The sequence below is a fragment of the Carlito syrichta genome, unplaced genomic scaffold (genome assembly GCF_000164805.1).
Source record: "Carlito syrichta isolate Samal-C Ts95f unplaced genomic scaffold, Tarsius_syrichta-2.0.1 Scaffold200587, whole genome shotgun sequence".
Lineage (NCBI taxonomy): Eukaryota > Metazoa > Chordata > Mammalia > Primates > Tarsiidae > Carlito > Carlito syrichta.
In genome coordinates, this window is record NW_007144683.1 from 71,192 (window position 1) to 88,736 (window position 17,545).

The 17,545-nt window shown below is 50.8% G+C and overlaps 1 protein-coding gene across 3 annotated transcripts in view; it reads left to right on the forward strand.

The window, feature by feature from the left end:
• The window catches only part of ECE1 (endothelin converting enzyme 1), a 63,495-nt gene continuing 45,950 nt past the window's right edge, over window positions 1-17,545 (forward strand). The window contains exons 1-3 of one of the 3 annotated variants that reach the window (XM_021709375.1): window positions 1-41; window positions 8,884-9,025; window positions 15,408-15,620. In XM_021709375.1, coding sequence (XP_021565050.1) covers window positions 15,470-15,620 — 151 coding nt within the window. In that variant the 5' untranslated portion in view covers window positions 1-41; window positions 8,884-9,025; window positions 15,408-15,469. Of the gene's footprint in view, window positions 42-8,535; window positions 9,026-15,407; window positions 15,621-17,545 lie in introns of those variants that run through there. The other 2 variants (XM_008051578.2, XM_021709374.1) reach the window with 2 other exon arrangements.

Genomic DNA, 17,545 nt, shown 5'->3' on the forward strand with positions numbered 1-17,545 from the left:
ACTCGCTCTCCGAGGGCGACGTGTACCCCAACGGCCTGCAGGTAGGCGCCCTCGCCCTCCTCCTCCTATCCGCCTCCCCGCGCCTGCACCCCCGGGCCCGGGCATGCGCGCCGGCGCTGCCCCGCCCCCATCCTGCCTGCCTGCCCGGGAGGGGGCCTGCTCTGGGCTCCGCGGGGAGGCTCCCTCGGGCAGGAGCGACCCCCGGGGCTCTGGGCTCCCACGCCAGGCCAGCCTCCCCTCTCCAGCTCTGGCCACCCAACACCTCCCGGCCACCTGCAGCCCAGGTGCAGAGGAGAAGCACCCGGACCCGGCCTGGTCCAGTTCCCTTTTCACAGAGGAGGCAGTCGGTGAACGCCCCGGTCTTGCCCGGGAGCCCACAGCCCATTGCTGGCAGAGTCTAGACTTTCCGTTTCAGCGTGGAGAGCCCTGCATCCCTGAAACCTACCCCCTCATTCTTGGACACACCCAGAGAGTTGGTCACCCCATCTGGGAGGCATTAGCCCTTCTTCCAACCCCCATGGGCATTTCCTGGGGGGAGGAACCTGCCCACTGCCCCCGCTCCCCGCCCCCGGGTCTAGCTCTCAGGACCCTTTTCAGCCTTCTTAGGAAGCCCAATTCCTCCCCTCCCCATGGGCTGCCCTGTGAGAATCTCATCGTGGAAGGCCTCCCCTCTCCCCGTGGGACTGGTGGCACTGGGACGGTTCTGACCAGGACCTCAGCCCTGGGGGTGCTTGGAGCCAGGCAGGTGGGTGGGGATGAGTTGGAAGTGGTGAGGACACCCAAGGCAGCCCTGTGAACTGGCTCCTGAGAAACCAGAGTAGAGAGAGGAGCCGGGACACCTCCATCTAGGAGGACTTCTGTGGGTAGATCAGGGGAGGTACTGGGGTGTCTTGGGCCGCCTGGTGAACAGACACCAGATCACAGCTCATCCTGAGGGCAAGCTTAGGGTGAGTGGGGACTCAGGCAAGCCTCTCAGAAGCTGGAACAATAGAACCCGTAAAGGGAAACTGACTGAGTTCCTCCTCCAGGCTAGATAGGCCAAGAGCTGTCTGAACTCCTGCCCAGGTGTGCTACCTGCTGGGATATGGCACTGCTACCTACATCATCTCACTTAACTGCCAGGCCCACCCCCCGAGAGTGTAGGGATTACTTTCCCCATTTACAGATGAGGAAACTGAGGCTCTGTGAGGTCCGACAGAGTAGAAATCCAGGAGTAACAAATCAAACTCTGTCATCTAGAACCTCTTCCCAACGGACCCTTTTCAAGAGGCTAACGCCAGCAGGAAATGAGATTCCTGGGGCAGGCGCTTTTCCTTTCACAAATCAAAACAGAATCTAATCAGCAATCTTTTTCAGTCTCATCTTCCACAGATGGTTCTAAATATATCAGCACAAAAGCATTTCAGAATTCACAACAAACTAATATGCTGTGTTGTTATTCTCACAGCAGCACCCTTGGATACTGCCTTTCTCAGATCACATAGTGGGTTCATCCAGGTGAGGCCCCCTGGCAGGGTGGAGGGAACCCCGTCTCCACAGCAAGAGACCTGGGTTTGAATTCTGACTCCACTCATGACCTTGGGCGAGCTGTTTAGACTCTTTCAGTAGCGATTGCCTCATCTATAAGATGTATGTTAGAGAAAGTAGACGTCATGCATAAGGCAGGCCCTGCTGGGATCATTGTTGTTTTTCTGACCTATGAGGTAAGGGCTGGTGTGGCCACGTTACAGTTGATGCAGCTGAGGCACACAGAGAGAGGTTAGGGACATTCCTGTGGTCACATAGCTGTCATGTGGGTTGGAGCTCAGTGTCAGAGCAGCCCTGCTGGGTACATTTTCCACTTTGCACGCAGGAAAAGGCAAAAAGTTTGCCCAAGGATTTGGGGCAATTCTGTGGGTTCCCTGTGTGGCTTGCTTGCAGCCTCCAGGACTTCCCAGCGCAAACATGAACTAGCCAGTGCTTGTTTTTGTGAATCAGGAATCTATCTGCCTCCATTTATGAGGCAGAGGTTTCTATTAATTTAATATTTTCAATCACCAGTTTTTTTTTCTCATATAAAAGCTTTACATTTATGGAAAAGCTCATTTGTGGAAAAAAATACAGTAGGGTATAGAAAAGAATGAAAAAAGAAACAGTAATCTCACTGCTCGGAGATAATGGTTCCTAGTTTTTCACACTTGTATTATATATTTTTAAACATAGTTGAGCTCACTCTAAATATACAATGTTATAGCCTACATTTTTCATTTAATGCCACTTCATAAGCATTTTCTATGTTGCTGAAAATTTCTGAAACATGCTGCTATTAAAAATAACACCTTATGGTACCATTCAATCCACTGTAGTTGGACAGTTGAGTCCAATTGCTTTCACTCTGTGAGTGACTGTCTTTTAGCTTTTCAGATTATTTCCTGTAGGCTGGTTGCTAGAAACACAACTGCTCCCCTAGTTTTAGACTTTTTCCTGCACCCCAAATTCCCTCTTCTTTTTTTTTAGAGTTGGGGTCTCATTCATTGCCCAGGCTGGAGTGCAATGGCACACTCACAGCCACTGCAGCCTCGACTTGCTGGGTTTAGGCGATCCTTCCACCTCAGCCTTCCAAGTAGCTGGAACTACAGACACATGCCACCACGCCCGGCTGGTTTTGTGTGTGTGTGTGTATGTCTGATTTATTGTAGAGACAAGATCTCACCAAGTTGCCCAGGCTGGTCTCGAACCCCCAGGTTCAAGCAGTCTTCTCGTCTTGTCCTCCCAAAGTGCTGGGATTACAGGCTGAGCCACCGCGCCCAGTCAAATCTCCTCCTCTTGATGGGCAAAAATAAGCTTCTTCTTTTTTTTTTTTTTTTTTTTAAGATTTTGAAGCCCATTAGTTCTAGGAAATCCAAAGTCATCAACTCCAATGACTAATAAATGAGAATTTCCATCTTTCCACCAAACTTGCCACATTTATTACTGGATGTGCTGACAAGATGTTGAGTTTAACTGGAGCAGAGTTCCACCTGTGTCTCACCTGAAGGATTTTGCTTTCCTTTATGTCATATTTTAGGCCCAAATAACTTGGAATCCACTAAAATGAGTCATTCTGGACCAAGCACAAGTTCAAAGCCAGGTAGAGCTCACTTGGAGCCCTAGCTCTGCCTGTCAGAGTCTGTGAGACCTGAAAGCCACTCACTTCCACAGCTTTCTTATAAAATGAAGTTGATATTATTAACCTACCTCTCAGAGCTACTGTAAAGATTCTAACGGGATAGTGTAGGCGAAAGCATTTTGTGTAGTGCCCCAGATCAAGACATAGAAACATGGGTGACATCCTCAGTACAACTGCTTTCCCTCCAAAGCCTGTGCTCTGTCAAAGCCTGTTGCCTGATCGCCCCACACCCAAACCTGCCATGTCAGTGCATGGAGGGAAACAGCCAAAGTTATACCTGCAGCCTTACCTGAGAAGCAAACGGCCACAACTATCTACCAAAAATATTTGAAACTCATCCAGTTACTTCTAAAAATCTATTTTTTTTCTAAGAAAAGGAAAGCTGAGATACCTACTTTTTTTTTTTTTTTTTTTTTTAAGTCAGAGTCTCACTCTGTCACCCAGGCTTGAGTGCAGTGGCACACTCACAGCTACCCCAGTGCTGACTTGCTAGGCTCAAGCAATCCTTCTGCCTCAGCCTTCTAAGTAGCTGGAACTATAGGTGCGCATTACCATACCCGGCTAATTTTTGGATATATTGTAGGGGACGAGGTCTCACCAAGTTGCCCAGGCTGGTTTCAAATGCCTGGGCTTGGGCAATCCTCTTGCCTCAGCCTTCCAAAGTACTGTGATTACAGGCTTGCACCTGGCCAATATATATATTTATATACTTTTTTTTTTTTTAGAAAATAGGATTTATTAAGAAGACAGAAAAACTCCCACAGTGGGGGAGGGCCTGAAACATTCTTTTTTTTTTTTGAGTTGGAGTCTCACTCTGTCACTCAGACTGCAATGGCACGCTCCTGGCCCCCGCAGCCTCAACCTGCTGGGCTCCGGCGATCCTTCCTCCTTAGCCTTACGAGTAGCTGAAACTACAGGTGTGCAGTACCACGCCCGGCTAATTTTTGATTTGTTGTAGAGATGAGGTCTTGCCAAGTTGCCTGGGCGGTCTCAAACCCGCGGGCTCACGCAATCCACTCATCTCGGCCTCCCAAAGTGCTGGGATTACAGACTGAGCCACCAAGCCTGGTCAATATTTACATTCTTAATCATGCTTTTCTCGTTTTTTCCCCACCATGCACAGGACTATCTTTTGTGCATGACTTCAGGGACAGGCTCACTTTAAAAAGACTTCCCTGCTTACCTGGTTTATTAGCAGCTGCCCCCCGTTAAAGCCTTATAGCCTTACACCTGGGACCTCATCCAGCCTCCTCATTTTAGAGATGGAAGACTGAGGCTGAGAGACTGCCCAGTGACATATGGAAAACTGAGGCTCAGAGACAGCCCAGTTGTGGCTGACCTTCGAATTCTCAGGTTTATGATCTTTCTCCCATGCCATGGGAAGCTGGGCATTCCTTTTGGGAAGCGAAGAAAGCTTGAAAGCACTTCTTCCAAATAGACTTTATTCCTGTTAAAAATGTGAGAAGTGCCCTCCCCTAGCACAGGCAATACTTTAAGCCAATGCCAGTTATTTGAAGAAGGTCAGTCATGGACCCAGGGTGGCAGGCAGGCCTCAGGCCGAGGTGGGAGGACAGAAAGACATGATAGTTCTGCTCTGGGCCGACCCCAGTGACCTCAGCCGGAAGTCCGCCTCATGGAAACTTTACTGGAAGGAACTTCCCCAAACTGACACACTCATGGAGGCAGGGTGCCTTGCAGGCTGAGCTGTCACGGTCTGCCAGCTCTGAAAGGCTGGCTCCAAGCAGCCTGGCCCCCCTGCCAGCCAGTCCTTAGGGGTTTCTGGGCTTCTGGGTTGCAGGAGGTGGGACCCCTGCCAACCTGTGGCAAGACAACTCCCGTGGCTGCTTTATGCGGTCCAGGTCACTGGGGCCCTGGCGGTGGCTTGGGGGAGTCTCTCTCCCTTCCCTCCCTACCTGACTGAAGACCCGGCCTCGCCTGGCCCCTTCTGCTGCTGGCTCATATCCTCCGCCCCAGTGGTGGTGCCCCGTCCTCACCTGCAGAACTTGTTCTTGCTGTAAGCCTAGGTGAACCAGGCACTCACTTCTGTAACCGAATATTTATCCCCACGGAGGGCATTGTTCCCTTGGCCGTGGAAACCCTGGGAACTCCTGGGCTGGATGGCTCAACTCTGCATTTCTCACATGCTCTCTGTCTCTGTTTCTCTGGGTCTAGCTCCTTTCTGTCTCACTCCACCTCTTTCTTTTGAAGGTGCCCCTTGTGCTCTCTCTGTGTTTCTCTGGCTCTAGCTTCTTCTTTCTCTGTCTCTCTCCACCTCTCTCTGTCTCACACAAGTAGGAGATTAGGCCCAGCGAGAGTTCCTCATCTATGATCCTCATCTCCATCTTCCAAGCATCAGCTCTGCCCCTTGGTTGGTGACCACCTCCGGCTCACCTCTCCCAAGAGGAGTTGGGCAGCTCAGCAGGAATCCTACTCTCTAAGTCTCTGCAGACCAGTCTCCCATGACAGACATGCCCTCATGCCAAAAGGAAAGTGAGAAATCTCTCACATCCCCCCTTGCTGTGCCCTGTCTCTGGGATCCTCTCCACAGGCCTGTGAACAAGAGAAGGCAGGTATGACAGTGCACAGAGAGCAGGACCCAGTTGAGACCAGATGACCATGGAGGCAGCTCCATCCCTGCCTCAGCCCTAGCTCCTTCTGCTGCAAGCAGGGATTGGCCAGCCTCTTCTGGAGAGGCCTTTTGATCCCTGCTGGGTGACTTTGAGGCCTCTGGGTGACTTCTCTTGCCCCAGGGAGATGCTTCTGGATTGATTTCTTTTGCCCTTGTCCAGGGCCAGGAGACCATTAGCCTCCAGCACAAGTCAAACAAAGAACATGACAAAGGTTAAAAATCCTATTTCAAATTCCATTTGCCATTCTTGCCTGAATGATGAAGTTTTAATTCAATTCTGGCTTAATTCTAATTTAATTTTGCAGTGAACACCATCTGTTTAGATTCAGCTCTTTGCATCAAGTGACGAGGGTCAGCTCAGCGCTTTGCTCCTCCGGGAGGGTAGCCCAGCCTAACTGGGACTAGGCCGCTGGTCCTGGAGAGAAGAGTGGACTCACTGTTCTCTGCCCTCTCTCCTCCCCTGTGTTCCCCTACTTCCTGAGTTTCTTCTGAAGTTAATGCTAGTAGCTACTTCTAGGTTGTTGTGAAGATGGAATTACACCGTCTGGCACAAAACAGTATTAACATGATGCCAGGTGCAGAGTAAGTGCTCGAATATTTACCGGCTGCCATTGTTACCTCTTCCCCTTCCTTCTCTCCTGCTCCTCTCATCTTCTCCCTTCCATTTCTCCCCTTTCTTCTTTTCCTTTTTTTTTTGAGTTGGAGTCTCACTGGGCTCCTTCTCAGATGCCTTTGCCCCTTGCCCCTGGCTGTCCCTGTGTTCCCCACACCACAGTGTTTCTCTGTCCAGATAAATTGGTTTCCTGTGTGTCCTTTGGCTTCCCAGAGCGACACCAGGTGGAGGGGAACCTCTTAAAAAAGGTCCCATGGCCTCTTTGTGCCCTGTGAGGGGGGAGGAGGAAGGGTGGGACAAGTCAGCAGCAGAAAGAGCACAGGTGTCCATGTCCCCAGGCGAGGTAGTGCCTGCTTCAGGTCCTTGGCTGCCTAAGGTGAAGTGCGTTAGATTACTTATGTCTCTGAAAAAGCACTTGACAAACTTCTGAGTATGGTGTATGTGTCAACATCATCCCAGGCTCTCTCTGCACCAGGCCTCATAGCCTGGAATTGGAACTGATGAGAGTAGCATGGTTAGAAATCTTCATTTCTCAGGTCAGGCTCAGTGGCTCAAGCCTGTAATCCCAGCACTTTGGGTGGCCAAGGCAAGAGAATTGCCTGAGTCCAGAGGTTCAAGACCAGCCTGAGCAACTTGGTGAGACCTCATTTCTACAATAAATAAAAAAATTAGCCAAGCATGGTGGCATGCACTTGTAGTTCCAACTACTTGGAAGACTGAGGTAGAAGGATCACCTGAGCCCAGCAGGTCAAGGCTGCAGTGAGTATGAGCGTGCCACTGCCTTCCAGCCTGGCTACAGAGTAAGACTCTGACTCAAAAAAAAAAAAGAGAAATCTTCACTTCTCACCTTTTTGGAAGCAGTTCTTGGAGGATTTCAGCAGGCAACTCTCTCCCTCCACCCAACCTGGCTGCCGCCAGCCTTCAAGTTCCCTTTCTCAGTTTTAGGACCAATTTTTCTTCCACAAAAAAGGTGTTCATGTTCCCCCTTTCCCTAATGTAGCAATTCTCACTCCTTCCCTGCCCAGTGAATACCTGATATTGGCCATGCATCACCCAAGGTGACCCACTTCAGAGCCTCAGTGCCAGTGTGGGACTCCTTGAGGGCCCTGACCTGGCTCTAGGGATGTTGGTGGGGCACTTGGAGGTCAGAGTCTGGTCTCCTCATCTCCTCCAGAATCCGCCCCTTCCCTGGCAAGCTGTGACAGCTTCCTTAGGAGTCTCTGCTTCCATGCCCACTCCCTGCCAACCTCCTTCCACCTTGTCCTTCCCAAAGGGCCAATGTAATCATGTCACCCCCACCTGCAGGAGGAACCCAATTTCTTCATCCTGGCTTATGGTGCCCCTTAGGATCTAGACCTTGCCCCCTGCTTCATCTTTCCTTTCCACATTCATCTGGCTGACTCCCACATATTCTTCAAGACCCAGACCAGACATCCCCCACCTCCAGGAAGTCTTCCCTGACTGAACCCCCACCCAACTCAGTCTGTTTCTTTATCTGTCTCCCTGCTGGGCTGTGCATTTTTATCCAGCACAGCCCTGAGCTGGTGCCCAGCTGTCAGCGCACAGCACAATGTCACTGAGCCAAGCCCCACCTTCTGGAGACCCTTCCTGTACTGTAACCCTGGCTCTTGAAACAGGGGAACCCTGAGCTGGCCTTGGGTGTGAGGAGTCTGGGCTGATGGCTGTGAGTGCCGTTGACTGGCGTGTCCCTCCTCCGGCTGGGAGGGCCCTGTCACACCCCCCACTTCCTCTCATTGTGCCTCCCTTCCTGTTTAGCAAGACTGTTTGGCTGGGGACATTTTTCCTCCCTTTGAGGACCCACCCGAGTGAATCTCTTTCTCCCTGTGTCTTCCCCAACATCTCCCAGGAGCCAACTCTGACCCACTGGTGGGCTTCAGCATCACCAGACTCAGGTTCCAATTCCGGTTCCACCCATGCGGCCATGTGGTGAGAGGTGAGAGTCTCACCTTCCTGGACCTGTTTCCTCATTTGTAAAAAGAGAAGTAGTAAGGCAGCTCCCATGGGATTGTGAGAATGTAATGAGAAGGATGTCCGTGCTTCTGGGAAGTGTGAGCTTTGGCCGGGTCACCCTTGTCCCAAGCCCCGCTGATGTGGGGCTCAGAGGAGAGCCCAGCTGGGCCCTTGCTGGATGCCTGCAAGTCCAAACATCCTGTTCTTGTTTGAACTCCTTACTGGAGAAACAGGGAAAAGCTGTCTTTTTTCCTTCCACCCATATCAGGTGACACAAAAACACGAGCCCGTCTGGGTTGAACTGCTTGACTCTGGTGTTTGGGAGCAGATCTGAGCTGCTGAGCCGGGCAGCGATTCCTTCTCTGGATTAGCATTGACTCTGTGGGAACCGGACCACCCCTGAGACAGGAGGGCGGCCCGATGCCTCCCCAGGGCCTGGGTCTGCAGCAGAGCCCCCTCCTCCTGGGGAGGGGGGACCCTGGGCTCATATTTTCCCCACCTCTCCTGCCTTCTTCCCTGCAGGTGAACTTCCACAGCCCCCGGAGTGGCCAGAGGTGCTGGGCCGCGCGGACCCAGGTGGAGAAGCGGCTGGTGGTGCTGGTGGCACTTCTGGTGACAGGACTAGTGGCCTCCTTAGCAGCGCTGGGCATCCAGTACCGGACAAGTAGGTGCTTCCGTGTTGCCTGGTGGGCTTGACGTGAGTGTTCCCAACTCTGTCCACCTGGACAAGCTGGGCTTCCCTGCTCAAGCCAGGACAGGCCTCCAAGGTCTGGGGGGGCAGCTAGGCCCAGAGGACTTGGGGGACTGAGATGGATCGAGACCTGGGGAGTGGGCAGCGTGGGTGGAATAAAGGGCTAGGAGTCCGGTAAGTTGGCTCAGCAACTTACTGGCTGTGTGAGTCACTTGGACGAATTACTTACAATCCCAGAGCCTTCTCTACTTTAGATGGGAAAACAGTGCCCAGTTGGGGAATGGCTCTGAGGAGTAGAGGTGATGCATATCACATACCGGCTGGCTCATAAGACTTCTTCAACTTTGGCTCTGGGAACTACTGTTGCTCGGATGTGGGCTGGTTAGACACACGGGTGACACCATTTGCCACCTCTGGTTCCAATAAAATAGCAGTAATGGTCCAGGCATAGTGGCTTATGCCTGTAATCTCAGCACTTTGGGAAGCTGAGGTGAGAGGATCACTTGAGGCCAGGAGTTTGAGACCAGCCTGAGCAACATGACGAGATACCACCTCTACAAAAAATAATTAAAAAAAAAATCAGATTGGTGTGGTCGTGTACACTTGTAGTCCCAGCTACTTAGGAGGCTGAGGCAGAATTGCTTGAGCCCAGGAGTTTGAGGCTGCAGTGAGGCAGAATTGCTTGAGCCCAGGAGTTTGAGGCTGCAGTGAGATATAATTGTGCAATAGCACTCCAGCCTGGGGGATCGAGCAAGACCTCATCTCTGAAAACAAACAAGAATGACTTCTGTTTACTGGTTACTTTTCATGGACCAATACTACACCTCTCCTTTGCAGGTATCATCTCATTTCCTCCTGAAGAAGCCCTTATGAGGTGTGGTTACTTTTGGCCCCTTTCCCATATTAGGAAACTGAGGCACTGAGACTGAGTGACTTGCCCAAGGTTACGTGGCTGAGGAGGGACTGACAGAGGTTTGAGTGGGGAAGGTGGAATTCACCCACAGGCTGCTGGGCTCTGTGCCCAGGCTCTGCCTCCCTCTCATCCTAGTGTACTCCAGAGAGGATCTGTGCCTTTCTGTGAGGCAGTTCCCTCTGTGTACCTCTGTCACACTGTAGTGACACGATTGAGTCCCTCTGATCCTGCTGTAGGGGTCTGAGGTGGGTCATCTGGTCCAGCCAAGTGGATCTAGACAGCACGGGGTCCAGTAAGCACTTACGGAATTGGAAGGGGCAGAGCCATCAGAAACAAACCTGTAACTGATTAGGCTTCCACCCTTGTTCCTGATTGGATCTGAATCCTTGCCTCAAGTGATCCTCCCACCTCCGTCCCCTGTGCCCGACATCTAGCCTTCTGATGACAGGGGGGCCATCTGGTTGAGCAGCCTCTGGGGGCCTTGCTCGGGGTCCCACCCACTTGCGGGGTCACTCACTCCATCAAAAGGATCGTGACCTTTCTCGGGATCTGGGAACATCCCCTCGCGCTGTGTGGCACCTTCTCTGCCGTGAAGTTGCTGGCCTTTGGGGGGTGGCCATGCTGCACTGGGATGGGGCAAGGACTTGGGGACCTGAAGAGAGGGCAGGGACTTCATCTGAGTCACGCTTCCCTCCCCCTGTGTTAGGCACACAGGCGTGGGTTTATTCCACAAGCACAGGTGGTGCTGGAGAAATAACTTCTTGGTTATTTAACTGACTGTTGAATGGTTTGTAGGTGTTTTACCAAATGTGCCTGGCTCAGCAGGTGCTTAATGCACATTTGATTCCTAGTTTCAGGCCCTTACTGGTTGTGTTTAGCATAGTGCCTGCATGCCATAGGTGTACAGATAGTAAAATGAGTAAATGAAGATGGAATGAGCAAAGGGGTGAGAAGGAAGATCAAGCTAGGAACAGCCTTTCTCTACTGAGTGCATGTGTGTGACAGTGCAGGTATGTGTTGGTGAGTGTGTTGTGTGTTGTGTGTGTCGGTGAGTGCATGCACGTGCCTGCTCCACCAGCAGGGCACAAACTACCTCATCATCCTCGTCCTGCTACTGCCATCTTGCCTCATCCTGAATCAGCCCCGGTTCAGAATACTCTACTGGTCAGTGTGGATCTGGCCAGCCCGTCTGTCCAGCTCTTGTCCAGGGCGGCAGGAGCAGGCCAGACTCCAGCAGGCAGTGTTGCCTTGAGACTGCCCTTGGGAGCTCCCGAGATGTTTCTTCACTAGAAACCAGAAGGGAGCCCCCAAGGGTCAGCTCCCAGTGGTCATTCCCAAAACATTTCTGCTGCTATTGCCCAGGGGGCTTCATGGGGAGGAATCCTGCTTCTGCCTTGGCTCTAGCTCACTCAGCTCCCCGAAGGGCTCCCCCAGCCTGGACCTGGGAGAGGAACATTCTTCTTCCCCCAAGTTGGAGCTGGGCAGGGGATCCCTGACCCACCTGGGAAAGCAGAGGCCACCCCGGATATTGTCAGTAACCTTCTTACCCAGAAGCAGGTGCTAGCCACATCTGAGCAAACAGTAGGCCAGTCAAAGCAAATCTTCTGAGGATTCCGAAAGACAAACCTCTGGGTCATATTTGGGCACCTAAAAGTATTTTTGTCTATGTTCCTGCTATACCTTCCTTTCTGGAAATCTGCAGGTGCTTTGCAAACAGCGGCAGCAAAACAAACAATAACTTCTCCCAGAAAATATTTTAAAGCATCTTACACAATGTTGAGGCCAGACATTGTCCAGATGAGTGTGAGTTAGATCTGGGAACTGTTCCTGCCTTCTCAACTGATCATGTCCTGAAGGAAAGAAATATTTGCTGTCTCCATGGGTGGTGGCAACTCGAGTGCTCGGGCGAAGCTCTTTCATTCATTCACTCATTCAAAAAACGTGTATTGGGTTGAGTGTGATGGCTCACACCTAAAATCCCAGAATTTTGGGGAGGCTGAGATGAGAGGATTGCTTGAGCCCAGGAATTTGAGACCAACCTGGGCAACATAGCAAGAGCTTGTCTCTACAAAAAAAAAAAAAAAAAAATCAATTGGGCGTGATGGTGCATGCCTGTAATCCCAACAACTCAGGAGGCTGAAGTGGAAGAATCACCTAAGCCCAGGAGATCGAGGCTGTGGTGAACCACGATTGTGCTACTGCACTCCAGCCTGAGCCACAGAGACCCCCCACTCAAAAAAAAAAGTGTATTGAACATCTGCCAGTTTTCAAGTACAATGCCAGGCAAAGGAAATATGAAAACTAGGGGGATTCTGACCCTCCCCTCAAGTTCACATTCTAGTGGGAGAGGGAGAAGGGGAGATGGCCATGGCACAGCCCGGTCTGTGCTGGGATTGCAGGCACCCAGACAGCAGAGGGACCTGGCAAGGGAAGGGTCTGAGCCGGTTTCCCTACGGAGGTGGATACTTGAATGAGGGGGCCTGGAAACCATTCATTCCTTAATCAAAATGCATTAGGCACCTGCTGAGCCAGGAATATTTGGTAAATTTTCTTCAAACCATTGACCAGTTAAATAAGCAAGCCATTTTTTCTTAGGTACCATCCCATGTCCAGCAGTCAGGACTTAGTGAAGAACTCAGACCTTTGAGGCTGGCTGCTGGGAACCATTTGTTATTTTGTTTTTAAATCTAAGTCTCCTTATATAACTACAGAAATCTTAATCAATTGATCTCTCTCTCTCTCTGTCTCACACTTAACACACACACACACACACACACACACACACACACACACACACGGAAAGAGAGAAAGAGAGATAGATTCTGGTATTTCTCACTACCTGAGGTTCATTCTCTTATAGTCTGTCTTCTGGGTATTTCACTGGCCAGAATTTTGTCAAACTTTCCTTCCTGTGGTTTGGTGTATAAAAACAATAGATGCTCTTTTCCTTTCCCAAATATAGAGTAAATCGTAATAGTGAACAGGCTCTTTGAACCTACACATTAAGGTTCTGGTACATGCAACTCTGATTAAGATGACCTGATGCAGAGATATTTTAAAAGGTGCCGTTTCCTTTCTTTCCACGTGTAATGCCTTATTAATTTTTTTTATTCCACACTTCTCAGCTGTGAACAATGATTTTTTAAAAATTGTATAATTATCTCAAAATAAAGTCACCCTGATTTTCCTGCTATTGTGTGACTCCCCTGAGGCCTGTCAGCCTGAAGTATTCTGTGTTGTCATAGATGCTAATAAGCCCATAAGGGGACCTTCCAGACCATGCTGCCCACCTGGCATTACATTTCTGGGCAGGGCGAAGACTGCCGCTGCTTGCCCATGCATTCTGCTCTCCATAGACTGGCCTGGAGCATCAGACCCTGAGCCTCAAGGAGGCTAAGCCTCCGTGTCTAGCCATGAAGTCCTTTCATCATCCCTGTGAAATGGTCCTACTGTCCTTCCTAATTTCTAGATAGAGAGCCTGAGATTCGGAGAGTTGAGGCCACCTGTGCAAAGCCCCACAGGCAAAAGCAGAAAGCCAGGATTTGAATCCAGGTCTCCTCCCCAGCCCACCCTGCCGCCCAGAGCTGTGGGGAAGCTACCAGGCTGTACCAGCCCCTCATGTGACCTGCAAAGAGCAGGGGAGGGAAAGCAGAAAAACGCAGCTATGGCGTGGCTGAACCAGGGCAGACCTGGGCTTGGCCTTCAGCCCTCCTGTGCAGCCAGGTGATCTTGTTCTGTTTATTCTCTGGAAGCCTCAGTTTCCCCATCTTCAACAGGGATGCCAAACTGCCTGCAGTAAGGGTCACGTGAGATCCTGGGCGTGTGTGGCATGCCTGGTGTGGAGCTGTATTCAGTCAGCAGTCCCTGTCTCGCTGCCAGTTCAGCTTGTGTCAACAGAGGACCAACCGGGATGGGCCTTGTGCTCCTTGTCCTGTAGAGGCAGGTGTTCTGCCACCTTGGGCTGCGCCTCTGGGGGGGCTGCCCACGGTTCAAGTCCTCTGCTGGAGCCCACCTGCCAACCTAGAGGCAAAACCTGCCTCCCCCTTGCCTCTGCCAAACCTGTCTCTCAAGGTTGTTTAGCTTTTGATTTTTTGAAGCTTCAGTGAGGTAACTAATGCTCCTGCCTTGTTTCAGGGTAGGGGGTTGATGATTTTCATGGTCCCATCCTCTCATTCCTAATAGTCTTTCCCCCTTCCTGTATCCCGGCATCATATTGCTTGTATCACCCATTTGGTTGTTCAGCCTGTTTGTGTAGAATGAATGACAGACATTTTTTCCACTGTTGTCTTTTGACTTTTCTTATGCTGTGTGTGTATACCCAGCCAAATTGTGAGCTCTTGAAGGAAAGAACTATGCCTTTTATATGCCCCATTCCCCCTACACACAAACACACACACACACACACACACACACACACACACACACACACACACACACACACGGTTCTCAGCAATGAACCTGGAAGACACTCCATAATTATTTTGCCAAATAAATGAATGCATGAGTGAATGAATAAATTTGTTGAGCATAAGGGAATAATAAAAAGTCAATGCATATTTATAGAAGGAAAGGGTTATTAAGAGAAACTCCTTGGTTTGGGTAGTTTTTTTTTGAGTTGGAGTCTCACTCTGTCACCCAGACTGGAGTGCAGTGGCCGCTTCCAGCCACCGCAGCCTCGACCTGCTGGGCTCTGGCGATCCTTCCGCCCCAGCCTTCCCAGTAGCCGGAATTACAGGCATGCGCTACCACGCCCGGCTGATTTTTTTGATTTATTGTAGAGATGAGGTCTCGCTGCCCAGGCGGGTCTTGAACCCGCGGGCTCAGGCAATCCACTCACCTCAGCCTCCCAAAGGCGCAGGATTACAGGCTGAGCCACCGAGCCCGGCTGGTTTGGGTAGTTTTTAAGCCATAGAAAGGATTACAGACAGCTCAACAGAAGTCTTATTCTGTGAGCTGGGGGACTATAAATCTACTTAAATCATTTCATTATTTTTTTTTTTTTTGAGTTGGAGTCTTGCTCTGTCGCCCAGAATGAAGTGCAGTAGCACGTTCCTGGCCACCGCAGCCTTGACCTGCTGGGCTCTGGTGATCCTTCTGCCTCAGCCTTCCAAGTAGCTGGAATTACAGGCGTGCGCTACCACGCCCGGTTAATTTTTTTTTTTTTGTAACGATTAGGTCTCGCCAAGTAGCCCAGGCAGGTCTCGAACCCACAGGCTCTGGCAATCCACTCATCTTGGCCTCCCAAAGTGTGGATTACAGGCTGAGCCACCGAGCCCGGCTTACTTAAATCATTTCTATAGGGGCTTAGTGACCATCAGTTCCAAGTCTGCGTGGTCAGGACTGGGGTGGAATGTGTTACCTCTGAGCCCAGACCACTGCACTGCCCTCCTGTGGCCTCTTCCCTGCCCACCCTTCACTGGCCTCTTGTCCTTGACCTTCTAGGATCCCCCACGGCATGTCTGAGCGAGGCCTGCGTCTCAGTGACCAGCTCCATCTTGAACTCCATGGACCCCACGGTGAACCCCTGCCAGGACTTCTTCAGCTATGCCTGTGGGGGCTGGATCAAGGCCAACCCTGTGCCTGATGGCCACTCACGCTGGGGGACCTTCAGCAACCTCTGGGAACACAACCAAGCCATCATCAAGCACCTCCTTGGTAAGCACCCGGCAGGGAGACCAACCAGTGGGACACAGAGGGATGCTGTCAGCTGGGTCTCCCCAGCCATGCCTGTTAAAGGGAGGCTTGCCTGAGCCCGCGGGTTCGAGACCCATCTGGGCAACTTGGTGACACCTCATCTCGACAATAAATCAAAAATCAGCTGGGCATGGTAGCGCGTGCCTGTAATTCCGGCTACTCGGAAGGCTGAGGCGGAAGGATTGCCGGAGCCCAGCAGGTCGAGGCTGCGGTGGCCGGGAGCAGCCACTGCACTCCAGTCTGGGCAACAGAGTGAGACTCCAACTCAGGAGAGGCTTGGCAGAATGGAATGGAAGGTCATAGACTTTGGAGTGGGTGAAACCTGTCACTCATTGTATGATCCTGAGTAAGTCACTTATCTCTGAACCTCAGTTTCTTCAGTCTGTCCAATGGGATTGATAGGACCCTAACTGCAGAGTTTTGAGAACAAGAGGGTACACGTGTAGAGCATTGGCATGCTGTGAGTGGCACAGAGTAGGTACACAAGAGCTGGAGACCATGGGCATTACTGTGACTTCAAGCTTGACTTAGTTTTTGACTAGTATTGACTGTGAGTTTTGGAAGTTGTGAACAAAAGGGATAGAGACTGAACACTCTAGATCAGATTCTAAGGTTGTAATCCGATGAAAGTTCTAACAGTGGCTTATCAGACAGTTAGTTATCCAATGTAAGCCTCATGGAATCAGCTGTGTGCTAAGCTGTCTGGCCAAAGTTCTCTGTGCACCATGTCAGGCCCTTGGCACCTCTGGTTGACCTCTGTGTTTACGGTTGTGTACTGAGATTAGAATCCCATGCCATCTTGTTTGTAGCCTTGTGCCTGGTTAATGTCTGTTGGATTTCTGTCTGCTCATTGGGTTCCTTCTCTGGTGTGAAATTACAATAATTTCAGCCAGGCTCAGTGGCTCAGCCTGTAATCCCGCGCTTTGAAAGGCTGAGGTGAATGGAATGCCTCAGTCCGAGGGTTCGAGACCCGCCTGGGCAACTTGGCGAGCCCTCATCTCTACAATAAATCAAAAAATTATCTGGGCGTGGTAGCACGCGCCTGTAGTTTCAGCTACTTGGAAGGCTGAGGTGGAAGAATCGCCAGAGCCCAGCAGGGCGAGGCTGCCATGGCTGGGAGTGTGTCACTGCACTCCAGTCTGGGCGACAGAGTGAGACTCCAACTCAAAAAAAAAAAAAAAGAAATTACAATATTTCTGCTGTACCGCAAAGGTCCTGACTTGAACACCTTGGCAGTTGGGATTGGCCATGTCCCTCTCCTGCTGACTCCTGCTCCATCCTGGGACCCTAAATGCTGGGAGAAGCGAGATCATGAAAAGCCAATTCTTTTATCCATTGATGGCAGAATTTATATTCAACAAATATTTATTAAGTGTTTTTTGTTTTTGAATCGGGGTCTCACTCTGCTGCAGAGGCTGGAGTGCAGTAACATAATCACAGCTCACTGCAGCCTTGACCTTCTGGGTTCAGACAACCCTTCCATCTCAGCCTCCCAAGTAGCTGGGACTATAGCCATGTGCCACCACCTTGCCCTGCCTTTTTTTTTTTTTTTTTTTTGGTAATAAAAATTAAAAAAGGGTCTCACTGTGTTGTCTAGGCTAGTTTTGAACTCCTAGGCTCGAGCAATTCCCTCACCTTGACCTCCAAAAGTGCTAGGATTACATGTGTGAGCTGCTGGTCTCAATTAAGTTTTTTTTTTTTTTGAGTTGGACTCTCACTCTGTTGCCTAGACTGGAGTGCAGTGGCCGCTCCTGGCCACCACAGCCTCAACCTACTGGGCTCCAGTGATCCGCCTCAGCCTTCCGAGTAGCCAGAATTACAGGCATTTGCTACCACGCCCAGCTGATTTTTGATTTATTGTAGAGATGAGGTCTCGCCAAGTTGCC